Source organism: Cydia strobilella, chromosome 3, assembly GCF_947568885.1.
Source record: "Cydia strobilella chromosome 3, ilCydStro3.1, whole genome shotgun sequence".
Classification (NCBI taxonomy): Eukaryota; Metazoa; Arthropoda; class Insecta; order Lepidoptera; family Tortricidae; genus Cydia; species Cydia strobilella.
This window is the reverse complement of record NC_086043.1, coordinates 8,574,037-8,589,792: the sequence shown is the minus strand read 5'-3', so window position 1 is coordinate 8,589,792 and position 15,756 is coordinate 8,574,037. Positions and strand designations below refer to the sequence as shown.

The window sequence follows — 15,756 nt, the reverse complement described above, 5'->3', positions numbered from 1 at the left end:
GGTTAAACCTGGAGTTACCATGACTACCAGTACAATTTGGCACTGCGTAAACGGTTTAACCGGTTAACCCCGGGTTAGTAGCATGGTGCAAGTGGCACTTAGACAAACATTATATGGCATAAAAATTAATAGTAATAGTAATAGTAATAGCCTTTATTTCATGCTTCTTTTTTTTACAATTACATAAATTTCAATTATTATTGGTTTATTATTTGCATGTCGCTTGAGCGGAAAAGGCCTCCCCCAGTTTTTCCCATTCCTTCCTATCCTGTGCTGTTCTCCACCAGTATCTGTCGAAGTTCACTAGCTTACCTTAAAATTACCACCTTATAACATTATCTTTCTGCAGTTTTCTCTTGTGCAGATTTTTTTGAACTTTAAAAAGGTAATCAGGATTGAATCATGTTTTTTTTAAATCTGGTCCATAAAAGGGTTAAACATATTACAACTATTACACCCGCCACATCTGTCTGTATGTATGTTCGCAATAAACTCAAAAACTAATGAACACATTTTCATGTGGTTTTCACCAATCAATAGAGTGATTCTTGAGGATGGTTTAGGGTGTATAGCTTGTTAAGGTTTTGTGTAACCCGTGTGAACCCGGGGCATTCATTAAATAAAATATAAATTTATAAAAGAAAAAACTATTTTTATAATTATTTTAGTTTAATTAAATTTGTTTTTTGATGTTTAATTTAATACTTAGAGTCTTACATACAAAGAAGATGGCAAATTATCTTGTAGATAAGTATTATCATTCTGTTTCAAAATTAAATTTTCTGTTGACTTACTTCCAACCAAAATGAATTAAGACCTCACATCACATTGTTCAAATGTTCATTGATAAAACTTCTTACAATTAGCAAACACTACAAATATTCTTATCTAGGAATTTACTTGTGTTTGTATTCATTTTTAATAATAGTATCATTGCCCTCTATCTCAATCCTGTCATACACCCATTTTCGATTTACCCTGAAAAAAAAAATCTGGATTAAGCAAACGCTCATATTTCTACAAAACAAACTTTTGTAGTGTAAGTGTCACAAACAAATAGAATTATTATTAAAATATTCCAAATAGTATTGTGTGAATGCACTGGGCTGATGGTAAGATGTTTCTGACCCTCTCAACTATCAAAATTGTAATGACAAACCTGTGCTTTTTCTTGGCAAATTAAAAAAAATGTGATCAATACCCTCACTTGTGCCTAATAGAGTGAAAAGAGATCTTGTAACATATGTTACCAAGAAGTGTTAAAGCAGAGGTCTCCAAAGGTCTTGGCCTGGGGGCCAGCAGACCGTAGATTAAAGACTAAAGGTTTGAATCAAATCATTTAATGCATATCAGATACAAGCTATAGTTTCCATTTTTTTATTCTGTCATATAATAACAATTAGGGGATGCAAACAGGTTTTTTTTTTCATACAATTAAAAACCGGTTTGCATTCCCTAATAACAATGTGATAAAACTAAAATAAAAGTTAGTTATTACCTGCATTCGTGGCCACATTTACAAGAACTGCATTTCGGACAAGGGAAGTGGCATCCAGGGCACTTTTCGTCCAAGCAATCACATACATCTTTACCTGTGGCCGCTATTTCACCATGTTCGTTGTATATTGATTTACTTTTACGACTGAAATTACAAATCACAATTTAGATTTGAGTTTTATGACGAATAATTAAATCAAAGGTATCAGACATTAATCCACTTACTTTCCAAAATAGTTTTTGCGGTTCAGCTTACGACGTTCACGCTCAGATGTTACTGGGTCAAAGTTGTCTAGAAAGTGCATTTTTCCGGTCCTCTTAGTTGCACTAATGTTGGCTGTTTACAGAATACAATTATATAAGAATCAAAATGTTTTTGTTGTTAATTAGCTAACTTCTAAGCTAAGAGCGCTGCGAATTTGACGAGATGAGACATTCAGAGCCTGGGTTGCCAATGCCATTGCCACTTTTTCTCATACAAGTCATACATCTAGTATATTTTCTATAGATGTGCTATACGCGTGCGACAAAATTAAAAACACGTTTTAACATTCCTGACAACAACCTACGTAATTTGATCGGGATATTTCTTTGTTGCCTATCATCATAAACCATCATAGATCAGCTATACGCGTGCGTGCGTGAGGGACAAAACATACGCAATGCGACAATATTGCAATTAACATTTTTTTCTACCATTAGCCTACTCATTATTATACGACATCAATAAATTAAAATAATAACTATTAATAATAAACTGACAAATCAATTCAATTAATCATTTACCAATATAATTATTTTTGACGATATATTCTTAGATTAAGTTTTAAGATTTGCGGTCTTTTATTTTAATTTAATTTGATTACTGATAGGTAAATGTAATTAGCCTAGAATAATATTACTTTTGTGTGCCCTTACAGGGTGTCATGATCTGACTTTATATTATGTAACACCTATTATGTACATGACAATACAATAAATAAATGATAAATATGATTGGTGGAGTAAATTTGTAGCCCACCATAAACTATACTAAATTTACGGTGGGGAATAAAAAAAATGTAAGACTGTGACAAGGACAAACAATAACGCTCCACACTCGTGCGCGAATCGCGGCGCGAAACCGCGAACGCGAGTGTGGAGTGGACGTCGCAGATCTGCGAAATCGCGCGCGCGGGCGACTCACGTTCGCGGTTTCGCGCCGTGGATCGCGCATGCGGCATGAGTGTGGAGGGCCCTTAAGGCAAAGAGTAGTATAATATATAGGAGAAAGAGAGCCCTCTCGTGGAACTTTTTTGTATCCATTTTGAAGCGCCATCTGTAAATCTGAACAACAAGCATTAACGTCAATATTCATACCTACAGGGCCTGTTTACATATTGATTAATGTTTAGTACGACTTCATACATTTGTTACAAATGTATAAACTCACACTAAACACTAATCAATATGTAAACAGGGTCATATATATATAATTTGTTATATCGAGTTTGCTTTTCTAGTACCCATTAATCAACAACTTTATTATAATATTTGCTTGATGTAAGATATATTGGCAAGTACATATTGTAAAGACATACAGGAAAAGTAAGTACAATACAATGTTATACAAAGCATGATTTTAACAAGAAAATTATAATAAAGTAGCTCGTTAAATACTGGATAAAATAAAATAATAAGGTGAGTATAAATTGGAAAGAAAAGATAGTTGATATTTCATAATTTAAAATTCAAAAGTTTATTACACAAGTCGATATAACATTTACATGAAGAAAACATCGTCACATTTACAAATACAGGAGCCAAAAGTTTACTACACATGTCGATATAACATTTACATGAGGAAAACATCGCAACATATACAAATACAGGAGGCAATATCTACCTCATGCATGGGTAAACATAACTTTACTTAACCTGCCTAGTTTCCCACTCATCTACTCAAAGGTTATTTAGAAGAGATCCCTTATAGGGATAAATTCGCCTTTGTACTTCCATTACTATATGTTTATGTTTATCAAAAAATGTTCCTAGTTAAACTTCTTATACCTACACAGTTTACACAATAAATATTTCTGATTTCTGATAAAGTATTTTTGTAAACCTGTGTTGTGTACAATAAATTGATTGCTACTGTGTGTGTGGTGGACTTGGTCACTTTTTCTTCAGTGTATGATATCTATTTCAGTTTATAAAAACATATACTTTATACCACAATAAACGTATCACACGATAGCAATTGGAAGAGACCGGGGAATTAGCGTCATGGCTCTTAGAGGGAAAGATATTATGTAATAAGAAAAAACCGATTAAATAAAGACTTTTTTATATGTACATACACAACAATCCATGGAGCCTAGGCTTTCGTTAAAATTTACAATATAAAGCTAATAAGAACAGGTGAAGGCCTACCAATTAGCGTTGGGAGCTTACTATCACACCATGGCAATTAGAAGAGATCTGGCAATTAGCGTCGTGGCTCTTAGAGATAATGATATTATTTAATAAATAAATAAAAACGATTAAATAAAGATATTTTTATGTACATTTTCAAGCTTAGCAAGCTTTCAGTAGGTAAATAATTTATTACAAGTACACCATTTGTCTATAACAGATTTTCTCTTTTTTGCTGAAAGTCCATGCATTTTAGTATGAAACAATTTATAAGAAAATCAAATAACCTAAGCCAAAGCAGACATTAAAAATGTACAGATGGACATAAATTTATATTAAACATATTAGTTTTTTTTTATCAAAATAAATATCTGCCAACTTGTATTTATACTAAACGTTACAATACAGTCGGTACAATATAAAAATGAAGCAAGGAAATTAAATTCGATTCGTCAATAATACATTCAATTTGGAGATATTAAAGGTCCCTAATGTCAAAAAAAACAATATTTATTTTGATGAAAATAAAAGACACGAATTCCATATAACTTTGGATATGAACATCCGACCAAAATGACATTTTAACATAACGGTAATAAATAGTGAATTATCTATCTAACAAAATGTAAACACATTTTGAGGTGTATGAGGAATGTTATGAAATTGAAGGAAGCGAAAGAGGTATGTCAGGATCGTAGCAAGTGGAAATCCGTGGTCTCTGCCTACCCCTCCGGGAAATAGGCGTGATTATATGTATGTATGTATGTCTGTATGTATGTATATCAGTAGATACAACTTATTGCCTATAATTTTAGTAACAATACGTTTTGGTTCTGATATGTTAAGTGTGCATCACGAAATGGACCCAACTCAGCGTAATGCTAGATATAAAGCCAGCGCTGGTCTTCCGTGCGGTCCTTGAAGTGAGAAAGGCTTAGGCACATGTTAAAATGAAATTATTAGCAAAGTGCAGTCGGTGGAGGGAGAACACACATAATATTATGGAATGTCCCACATGAATTCTAGCAGCATCAGTTTGATAATTTCACTCCCGTAGAGAAGCCCACAAAATAAGGACAGCAGCACCCGTCGTGCACCTAGCCTAGCGAATATGAAATATGTAAGTAATTGTTTTGCGTCAGGAGACTAAGCTAACAGTCTTATAAACGAATGCTACGGAATACACAACTAATACGTGTCCAATAAGTCAAAATTGTACCATATTATAGAGACGCATAGTCTTTACGGTTAATGCATGAAGTTTGGAGATGTGAAAGGTCCTTCCTCATCATCTTCCGTGCGTTATCCCGGCATTTTGCCACGACTCATGGGAGCCTGGGATCCGCTTGACAAGTAATCCTAAGAATCGGCGTAGGCACTAGTTTTTACGAAAGCGACTGCCATCTGATTGGTTATTTTGTGTTTAATTCCTTCGAATATAATTGTGTTTATGCCACTGTGGTAAGTTTAATTTCGCCTAATAATCTTTTCATCGCTTTGCCAGGTGGAAGTGAAAAATATTCACACAACAGCCTGTATTAGCACTTCGGACTCTATTTGTAAAGCGAGAATGCCATAATTTCTTTCTTTTAGTGAATAGCGTCGTCGTTGATTGTTATTGCATTTTCACTAAAAGCTGAGCTGGTTTCGTCATGTGCTGCACAATGTCATACTGTCTGGAACGCGGCAGTGCTTGTATGAAAGTCCCCTTTTGGGCAAACGGTTATCTTCCATTTGAAGTTGTTTTACCTTAAGCTGCACCTCACGTTTGTTCGAACCTGAAAGAAAACAAAATTATAATATTATACGTATAATTTTTAATAAATTTTGGTTTTAGTCTGTCACTATAAATTTAAGTTTATTATGTCACCAAATTTATTGTTAATACACCTTTTTATCATCAACTGTATTTTTATTTCTACAATAGGCTAAGATGTCAAATTTTTATTTATGGTATCAATCGATCAGGTTTGTTTTTAGGATGGGATGAGATCCATTGCAAAAGACAAAAGTCAGAAATGATAGTCAAAGTCCGACGTCAACTACTGATGTGGAACACATACGGGCAGAATCAATGCCACTAACGGGAGCACACGCTCACACGCAACTAGCATACAGGGTTAAGCATTCCCTAAGTAAGGCTACAGACGAAAATCGCTAGTAGGCTATATAAACGCCCCATTGTAAAACTGTATCCTCGTCTATCATTCCAAAACTTAATCTTCTTGAGCGGTTGTTCAATATTCTTGCGGTATGCGGCCGGAGCGATAATATAAGTATATCAACTTTAGCGGGCTACAATTGCTATTCAATATTGTCCTGTCTCGTTGGCCAGTAGTCCTAGTAAATAGTAGTACCTTCGAGTTTTTATGTAAAAGAGGTTATGCCGAAAAGGAATTTGGCGCAGCAGCGCATAATGCAGAGGTGGTGGCATTATAATCACACACCAGGAATACTAATCCACACCTTTTTGTAAAACAAAATATAACTAAATGTCAAAACTAAATGTAACTAAATATAACTAAATGTTATTATATATCTTGTTATAATAATTGGTGACGTTATAAATATTTACCTTCATCTAATGTCTTTCTTTTCGAACGACTCATTACACTATAATTATGTTCTGCAAATACAGAAGAATCTGCAGTACATATGTTGTTGATGATGGTAGGCACCTCAGACTGTTGTATAGCGGGCGTAACTAGAAGAAAACAATACAAATAAATCTACATAATCATTGTTTAGGTAAGTACTTCCGAAAATAGGAGACCTAACAATTTCACCACTATTTCATAACTATCGAGACCTTAGAAAAATATTTAGTATTCATGTTTCTTACATGTATTTTAATAAAAAAATAAATTAATGGTAATTGATTCCCTTTTTGATCCAGAATCAAAATACAGAAAAGAAAATACAGCTTTTTAGCGCTAAGAGCCCTATATCACACTGGCGATTTACGAAACTCACCGAGACTCAATTAGGTTGTGTTGTTTTATCGCAGAGTTCTTATGGCCACTTCCTATGTCCATCATCAGATAAGCTCGATGGAACCATAATATGTACTGTATTGTCACCCGACTTACATAATAAGTAAGTGAACTTTTAGCTCAACCTAATAATGAGAAGTTGGTCTAGGCTTGTAAGATTTGACCCGAACATGCGTACAAAATATACGTACATACAAATATTGCTAGAAAAATAAAAGCTTGTAATAAAAACCGGTCAAGAGCAGGTTGAGCCATGCTCAGTGTAGGGCTCCGTAGTTACCATTCTGTCCAAGAGAAGACCTATCCAATAAGTCCAATAACACGTTGGATGTTGTACAGGTTAACATAGGGTTGAAGCGAAAAAAATACGTGTGGGGGAGGTACGCTAAAATAGTTATTTACGATACAAGTGCGGAAAAGAGAAAATTCGAAACGAGTAGCGATAAATTAAAACACGACCGCAGGGAGTGTTTTAAATCGACACGAGTTGCGAATTACCTTTTCGCACGTGTATCGTACAACGTTTTACAGTACATATGGCCCTTTAAACTTTCGACATATGGACGAAAAGTGCTCTCTACGCACTAGTGCGAGAAAGTAGCACCATATGTACTGTAAAATATTTTTTCACCTCAGCAGCTCGAACAAGCCTACTTTCGTCACTCCCTGGAGTGACGAAAGTGCGACTTTCCTCACTCCAGGGAGTGAAACAATGTAGCTTTTTAATTTAGTGAAGGCCATGAACTTCATACTACGGTACGGTACGGTACGGTACGGTACGGTACAAATAACTATTTCTAGTCTTTATTCTACCATTTGTCGGCATCATTGTTTTTTATATATCCATATCAAATTGCAGCTTTCTAGTACTAAGGCACATGGCACACTGCGTCCGATTCCGACGTGCAAGCGAAATGTCGCTATAATACGCGCATAGCGTTTTATCGCTAAAATACCGGAGCGATGTGCGAATCGGATGCCTTTCGATCATGTAACAAAGCTACGGACATACAGACAGGCATGTAGACGGATATGGCGAAACTACAAAATAAAAGCTTCCTCGGTATGTAGTTGACTACTACTACTCATGCTCTTCAATCCTATATCACTTCACTTGACATAATAGAAACCATCAAATACCTGGCATAGAAGCAGCAGAATGAAAGATGTGCTGATAGTCAATTCTAGGAGCAAATGTTGGGCGCTGGCAGTGCCTGGTGCCTGAAAGTATTATAAAGCTTATATTTATAAAAAAGAAAACTCCAACGTAATGCTACGACTTATGACATAAAGGGTCAAACTCTTCAGTAGACTTAGAGGTGTCATTCATAATTCTAAACTATATGTACCTACTTCGTATTTTTTACATTAGAAAATTTAGAAAGAAGGTAAGCGATTTTGAAGTGTCTTTTTATTAAAAACACTCTTGAAAAATAAGTCACAGCAAATATATAACAATTATAAATCATAATCATGCAATGAACCTGCTTTCTGTAGGTACCTAGTAACTAACACAGTACGTCAGTATAAATCCAATGCGTTTATGTATTGCCTGCGTATATTATTTTTAACTGTCCATAGCACGCAAGCGTAGGATTGAGACTAAATTATATTGCCGTCCCTCTACCAGATAAATTAAAAATATAAAACAAATCAAGGACTACCTGCAGGGCTTAAACTTTTTAGCTTCATGCAGAATTTCACCTAAATCAGTTGAATCGGTTCAGTTGTTTAGCCGTGAAAATGATAAAGAGTCAGACAGAAATATTTTCACGTTTATAAGCCACCTCTCAACTGCCTAGCCTCTCGGATCATGAATCGTCAAGCCCCAATCTCAAAACACCACCCTCTACCGTCTTCAGTCTTCACTTCTCACACCTACCCCTCACCTCTTAGTCTCTTTAGTCATTTCCAGTACTACCTACATTGTAAATCATAATACACTCAATCATAATATACCCAATAATAGAAAAGTTCCACTATATAGTCCGTGGTCTACATCACCAGGTCCACCCCCTAACATTAGTAGTTTTCCGGATTAAATGCTTGAGTTACTTTATAAGAAACCGAAATCACCATATACGTGCCTTAAAAAAACTGGACAAGTGCAAGTCGGACTCGCCCACCGAGGGTTCCGTACTTTTTAGTATTGGTTGTTATAGCGAATATCATCTATCATCTGTGAAAATTTCAACTGTCTAGCTATCACGGTTGATGAGATACAGCCTGGTGACAGACAGACGGACAGCGGAGTCTTAGTAATAGGGTCCCGTTTTTACCCTTTTGGTACGGAACCCTAAAAATCAAGGAGTTCCCTCAATTCCTCATGGATAACATATATGTATTCCAATATTACTATCATCAGATCCAAAAAATATATTATGCGACCACTATGGAGGTAACGTCTTTCAAATTAAAAAAAATAATTGTTCAAATCGAACCACAGTGCACAGGAAGGTGTCGGAGTAATCGCTGAACATACTGCATATTATAAAACTAGCTGTGCCCGCGGCTTCGCCTGCGTGGAATTCGGTCTGTGTCAGTAAGCGGCTAATTCACCCCTAATTTATCTCCCTGTCCCCTGGAGACAGAACTTAAAGTAAAGTTGACAGATGGATGCGCTAGAGGACTGTAGTCCAGATAAAATATTTTACAATTAGGTACCTACCACCAAAGATAGATATAACTCCGTAATAGATGGATACAGTCTAAGGAAAAAACGTGCCTCGAAAATCACGAAAATTTGATTCTCGATCAGATGTCGCTACTACTTTTGCCTACTCTCGTATAGAGGGCGTTGACGGTTTCGTTTGTTATTATTTAACAATTTTAACGCATATCAGTGAAAGAACATGGGTCAAAATAATAAAAATAATTAATGCAAATAAAAAAGATCGTTTATCCATATTTAAACACATTTTATCGTATTTTAATAAATCTTCATTTTTAGTTTTAAAGTGTGTCGATAGATGGCAGTGAATTTACTGTGGTTACAAAATTTACTATGACAGTACCGCTCTATAATATTATATCCTCTTTGCTACCACTAAATAAAATTACACTCCAAAATGAATATTTTTTTTGCCCTTATTCAAATTTTTGACGTGATTTAAACGGCAAAGAGTAGTAGGTGTATATCGAACGATACAGTACCATTTTTGTATTTTTACGTCCTTGACTGTACCTATGCAAATCGGGTACACTACATAATTCCGAATTCCGGGTTTGCAGGTTCGCAGTTCTGTCTAATTTATTTATGCCGAATTTTTATGCCAAAAATATTCTATGCCGAATTTAACATGATGCGGCACGACAGGTACCCGTAATAATTACTAAAACGTGAGTCTTCATTTGAATATCACGGATTTCATTTTTCCGATCTTGTAAAAAACCGAATTTCTGAATACCGAATTGTTTTATTTCCAATCGGACAATTCGGAATTTAGGAATTCGGAAAAAATTTTTTTTCGGAAAAGTGTAAAATCGGAACTTTAAGCTTTCTGTCAAGTGACAATCGGATTTTAAGTTTTCGGAAATAGCACATTCGTGATTTTATTCCATCGTGTTTTTAAAAATCGTAATTTTGATATTTCGGACTTATAAATAATCGGGATTATGAAAGTCGTGGTTATAAAAATCGGAAAAACGTATTTCGGAATATTTGGGTGTTCCCATCAAAATCATGTCATCCAAATCGGTCCTCCAGTAACATTAGTCTAAGCATGACGCCGGCGGCGGGCAGCGTCTGCCCCTTTTTTTTGTTTTCGGAGTGGGAAATGCATCTGCCCCTACGACTTGTTGATGGTCATAGCGAAGCAGACGCTCACGGGGACCTGTAGGCGCTTGAAGCGGAACGGGAAGTTGCTCGGAATGAGGGGGATACGCGGGATGAACACGGCTTCTCCGGCGCCACACTCCGTCAGGATCTGCGCCTACATATGTATTACGTACGATGTATTTGGGATCACAATCGAACTCGCGCTGGCTTGCCGTTTCAGCCGAAAGCGAAGCGACCTGCCTAGCTAGAGCGCCACTGAGTCTCTCACCGTGGTTTTTCTCAGAATCCTGAGACCGTGCCCCTTGTGGCCGCAATGCATTGCGAGACTTTCGCGAAAGATTCGATTTTTTTCGGGAAGGCATGGTAACGCGTTTAAGTCCCAAATCGTTCGACATTTACTGAAAAATGTTTTTTTTAAAGTACCCACCTTCGTGACCATTATTAAGAGGAAAGGGCACGGCCGCTTCTCCATGCAAACGTAGTATTTTTTTGGTTAAAAACTACCCTATGTTCTTCCACGGGACTCAAACTATCTCTATACCAAATTTTATCTAAATCGGTTTAGCGGTTTAAGCGTAAAGAGAAATTAAAAAAAGTTTATTCATATTTTTTGTGTTTTCACTCGGGAATGGTGTGTCATTTTCGGGAGTGTCATTTTGATATCATAAATGAATTCGGCATACCCGATTTATACAAAAACGATACCTAACTTGGCCTAGTAGCTAAAATGATATAGTTATCATAATAAACTTTTTAACCCCTTTTTCACCACCATAGGGGATGAATTTTTACAAACGCTGAAATAATTTTCTTGCTTTTTAATATAATTACGTTTTGCAAAGTTTTAAGTTCCTAGCTTAAAATAAAATTTGCACCCCCTTTTCAACCCCCTGAGGGGTTAAATTTTCGAAAACGTCAAAATTAGTTTTTTTGTAATCGTCTATCATACCTTTCTAAGAAGTTTCAAAGCATTTGTAATGGATTCAAACTTTCAACCCCCTTTTAACCCTGTTAGGGGACGAATTCTTGAAAACGCTAAAATCACTTTTCCTGTATTATAATAATATGCCCATTATACAAAGTTTCAAGTAACGCACTCAAAAAAAAATTGATCTCCATACAAACTTTCAACCTCTATTTCACCTCCTTAGGAGATGAATTTTCAAAAACGCTGAAATTAGTTTTCTTGTATTTCAATAATATATCTTCTTACGAAGTTTTAAATTGCTAGCTTAAAATAAATCTTGAACCCCATACAAACTATCATCCCCTTTTTAACCCCCTTAGGGGTAAAATTTGTCAAATCTTTATAGCCTATAACCTGGCCGTGGATTTTTTCGACAGATTAGTAAAGTTTGCATCAAAATCCGTTCAGCCGTTTTCATTAGTTGCGCGGTCAAATAAACAGACAAACAGATAAACAGACAAACAGATAAACAGACAAACAGATAAACAGATAAACAGACGAACAGATAAACAGACAAAAATTCTAAAAACTGTTGGAATGTGTTCTGTTATCGATTCTAAGTATCTCCAGCCAATTTTTTTTCAAATAACTTCCATGTACAGACTTTCGACCCTCTTCCGCTTTATTATATGTATAGATAACATTATTATCAAAAAATCATCATCATCAGATTCACTTCATCAAATTGATGGTTTTCGAGAGAAAATGTTCGAGTTGCTTAAGAAAACACCCAACTCACTATACATGTAATGTACCTTTAAAAAACGGCCAAGTGCGAGTCGGGCTCGTGCACGAAGAGTTCCGTACCATTACGCAAAAAAATCACGTTTGTTGTATGGGAGCCCCACTTAAATATTTATTTTATTCTGTTTCGAGTGGGCCCTCCACACTCATGCGCGAATCACGGCGGAGTATTTGTTATTATAGCGGCAACAGAAATACATCATCTGTGAAAATTTCAACTGTCTAGCTATCGCGGTTCGTGAAATACAGCCTTGTGACAGACGGACAGACAGACAGACAGATAGACAGCAGACAGAGTCTTAGTAATAGGGTCCCGTTTTTACCCTTTGGGTACGTAATCCTAAAAATTGAGGACCTCCTTTCAAACTAAAAAATAATTACTCAAATCAGTCAAATCGGATCACGGGTGTCGGAGTTATCGGCGAACATACATAAAAAAACTGGCCAAGTGCAAGTCGGGCTCGCGCACGAAGGGTTCCGTACCATTACGCAAAAAAACGGCAAAAAAATCGCGTTTGTTGAATAGGAGCCCCACTTAAATATTTATTTTATTCTGTTTTTAGTATTTGATGATAAAGCGGCAACAGAAATATATCATTTGTGAAAATTTCTAATGTCTAAGCACTCACGGTTCATGAGATATAGCCTGGTGACAGACAGACGAACAGACGGACAGAGGAGTTTTAGTAAAGTCCTAAAAATAAGTTGGGCCAAGCCATGCATTACCTATTTGTATCATTTCGTATTAATACATTATGTATTATTATATCAAATTTGAGCGTATAGCGCGAGCTAGGTAGTGCTAGGTGTTGGACATCTGTCGATTAAATAAAAAAAAACACACACACACACACACATGTACGTAATTACGTGACGCACAGTTAGTATGTGAGTGCAAGGATTGTTATTTACCTGGGGCCACCCTGGGGCAGAAGTAGCGAAATGAAAGGTAGGTTGATTGTGAATCCCAAGAGAAGTACTTATGTTGGGCGCATGATGTGCCTGAAAAAGCGTATTAAACATATGTTTACATACAAAATTTATGTTAAATATATTTATATCATTTATTTAGAGTTCAACGAGGGTGCGTAGTTTTAGGGTCGACAACGTGCACGTATAACTATAACAGTAACACCTCTGGAGTTGCAGGCATCCATAGGCTACGGTGACTGCTTACAATCAGGCGGGCCGCATGCTTGTTTGCCACCGACGTATTAAAAAAAAAAAAGTATATTTATCGGGTGGAAAAATAGGTACGTAGGTAGGTTTGGGACGCAGGTACCAAATCCCGAGCTAACCGAAATTACGATTCCAAAGTACCGTTAACAGTATGCCTATATTGCTATAATTAATAATTATAATAATAAGCCCAGACACTGGTGAAGTGATGACTGAGTGAGCGAAAGCAAGCGAAACATCTCCTTTTCAGCTTAGGTAGGTAAATATGCTTTCGTATGTACGCCGTTTGTCATTTCTCAATCGATTCTCATGACATTTTTGAGCAGCTTTGATAATTAGATACATTCGTTTTGCACTTTTTACAAGCTTTTATTTAACTTGACTGTTAGGAGGTAGGTATGAACTGAATGTTAGTTAGCCTGGGTCAAATCTTGGATGTTAAAGCAAATTTGACCCACTACTATTACATAAAAACACTACTACTATTAAATAAAAACACTTTGAACTTTACTCGACTTCCGATTAAGCTGAAATTTTGCATACACATGTAAATCGGATGACAATCCAATATTATGATGACGTCGAGCTGATCTGATGACGGAGACAGGACTTGGTCTTGAGAACTCTGTGATAAACCAACGCAAACTAATTGTGTTTCGGATTGTTAGCATTGTCTCGAAGAGTATATTTGCACGGCACGTGGAAAGAAAAGTACCTACCTACAGTCAGCAATAAAAAGTTGTACATACCAAACTATTTTTTTCGCAAAAACTTATTTATATAGATAATCGCAATGACATAAACAGTCACTACCCACATATTTTGGGGCTAATTTGATAAATATTGTGCCTTTTAGGGTGCGACTCTGTACGTCCGCTGTCACGTCGCTAAAGATCTTTTATCTCGAGAAGTCGTGGAGGTATAGAGTAGAAATCAAAACTATATACCTAAGTATAACTCAGGTCTACAGTCCCTTGAAGCTGGGACAAAATCAAACTTCTAAGTTGACGTAAATAAAACCGGCCAAGTGCGAGTCGGACTCGCGCACGAAGGGTTCCATACCATTACGGAAAAAAACAGCAAAAAAATCACGTTTGTTGTATGGGAGCCCCATTTAAATATTTATATTATTCTGTTTTTAGTATTTGTTGTTATAGCGGCAACAGAAATACATCATCTGTGAAAATTTCAACTGTCTAGCTATCACGGTTCATGAGATACAGCCTGGTGACAGACAGACAGACGGACAGACGGACGGACAGACGGACAGCGGCGGAGTAGCCTTTGGGTACGGAACCCTAAAAAAAGGATACCTATGGCGGAAGGATCGTGAATTACCTGGCGCGGAAGCAGCAGAATGAAAGGTGGGCTGAATGTCAGTTACAGGAGCAACATCTTGAAAGGTGGATGTTGTGGTGGATTCTCATGTTGTCGGCTATGCTCGTAGCGCGTAGCTCGCGCTGGTAGAGTCATCTGCAGAAAAAAGTGACCCCCCCCCCTGCAATGGCATTGCTGACTTTACACAAGGCATATAATATGCAAAATTGTTGCATAAGTTCAGTTCCAAATTTGAATGTCATTCGCATTCACTTTTGATGACCTGTCTGGCCTAGTAGGTAGTGACCCTGCCTATGAAGCCGATGGTCCCGTCCCGGGTTCTAAACCGGTAGGTAACGGCATTCTTTCGTGTGATGAGCTCGGACATTTGTTGCTGAGTCATGGAAGTTTTATATGTATTTAAGTATTTATATAAAAGTTTATATGTTATATATATCGTCGTCTAGTGCCCACAACGCAAGCCTTATAGAGCTTACTGCGGGACTTGGATTATTTGTGTAAAGTGAGGTTTAGACTAGCAAGAACTTGCATGCAATTTTCAATACATTGCGGTATCTGATAAACATTTTGAATGAAGTTTACCTTAGTAGTCAAGTTCTTGCTAGTCTAAACCTAACCCTCGCTTAATAATGTCCTATATTATTTATTTATTATTATTAGATTTATTAAATTTAACTGCTATTTTTTGGTACAACTTTAGCACAATCAGTATAGTGATTTAGGCTTGAAAACAGTCAGTCAGGCATACTGTGGCGGTTATAAAATGTTATTATTGTGTTTTTACGTTATACATAATAGAAACTTACCAAGTAGACATAGGGTCGGTACTGCTATAGCATTTAATCTCTTAAAGCGATTCCTATGTT

At 36.4% G+C, this 15,756-nt stretch overlaps 1 protein-coding gene across 1 annotated transcript; it reads right to left on the bottom strand.

Moving 5' to 3' along the window:
- Positions 1 to 773: 773 nt before the first annotated feature.
- Positions 774 to 1,911, bottom strand: LOC134756279 (ARL14 effector protein). The gene is made up of 3 exons (XM_063693111.1): positions 1,723 to 1,911; positions 1,499 to 1,642; positions 774 to 978 (listed from the first exon to the last, which is right to left on the bottom strand). Exons 1-3 carry the CDS (start codon positions 1,800 to 1,802, stop codon positions 897 to 899), a joined length of 306 nt encoding a protein of 101 aa, XP_063549181.1. The 5' UTR covers positions 1,803 to 1,911; the 3' UTR covers positions 774 to 896.
- Positions 1,912 to 15,756: the final 13,845 nt, after the last annotated feature.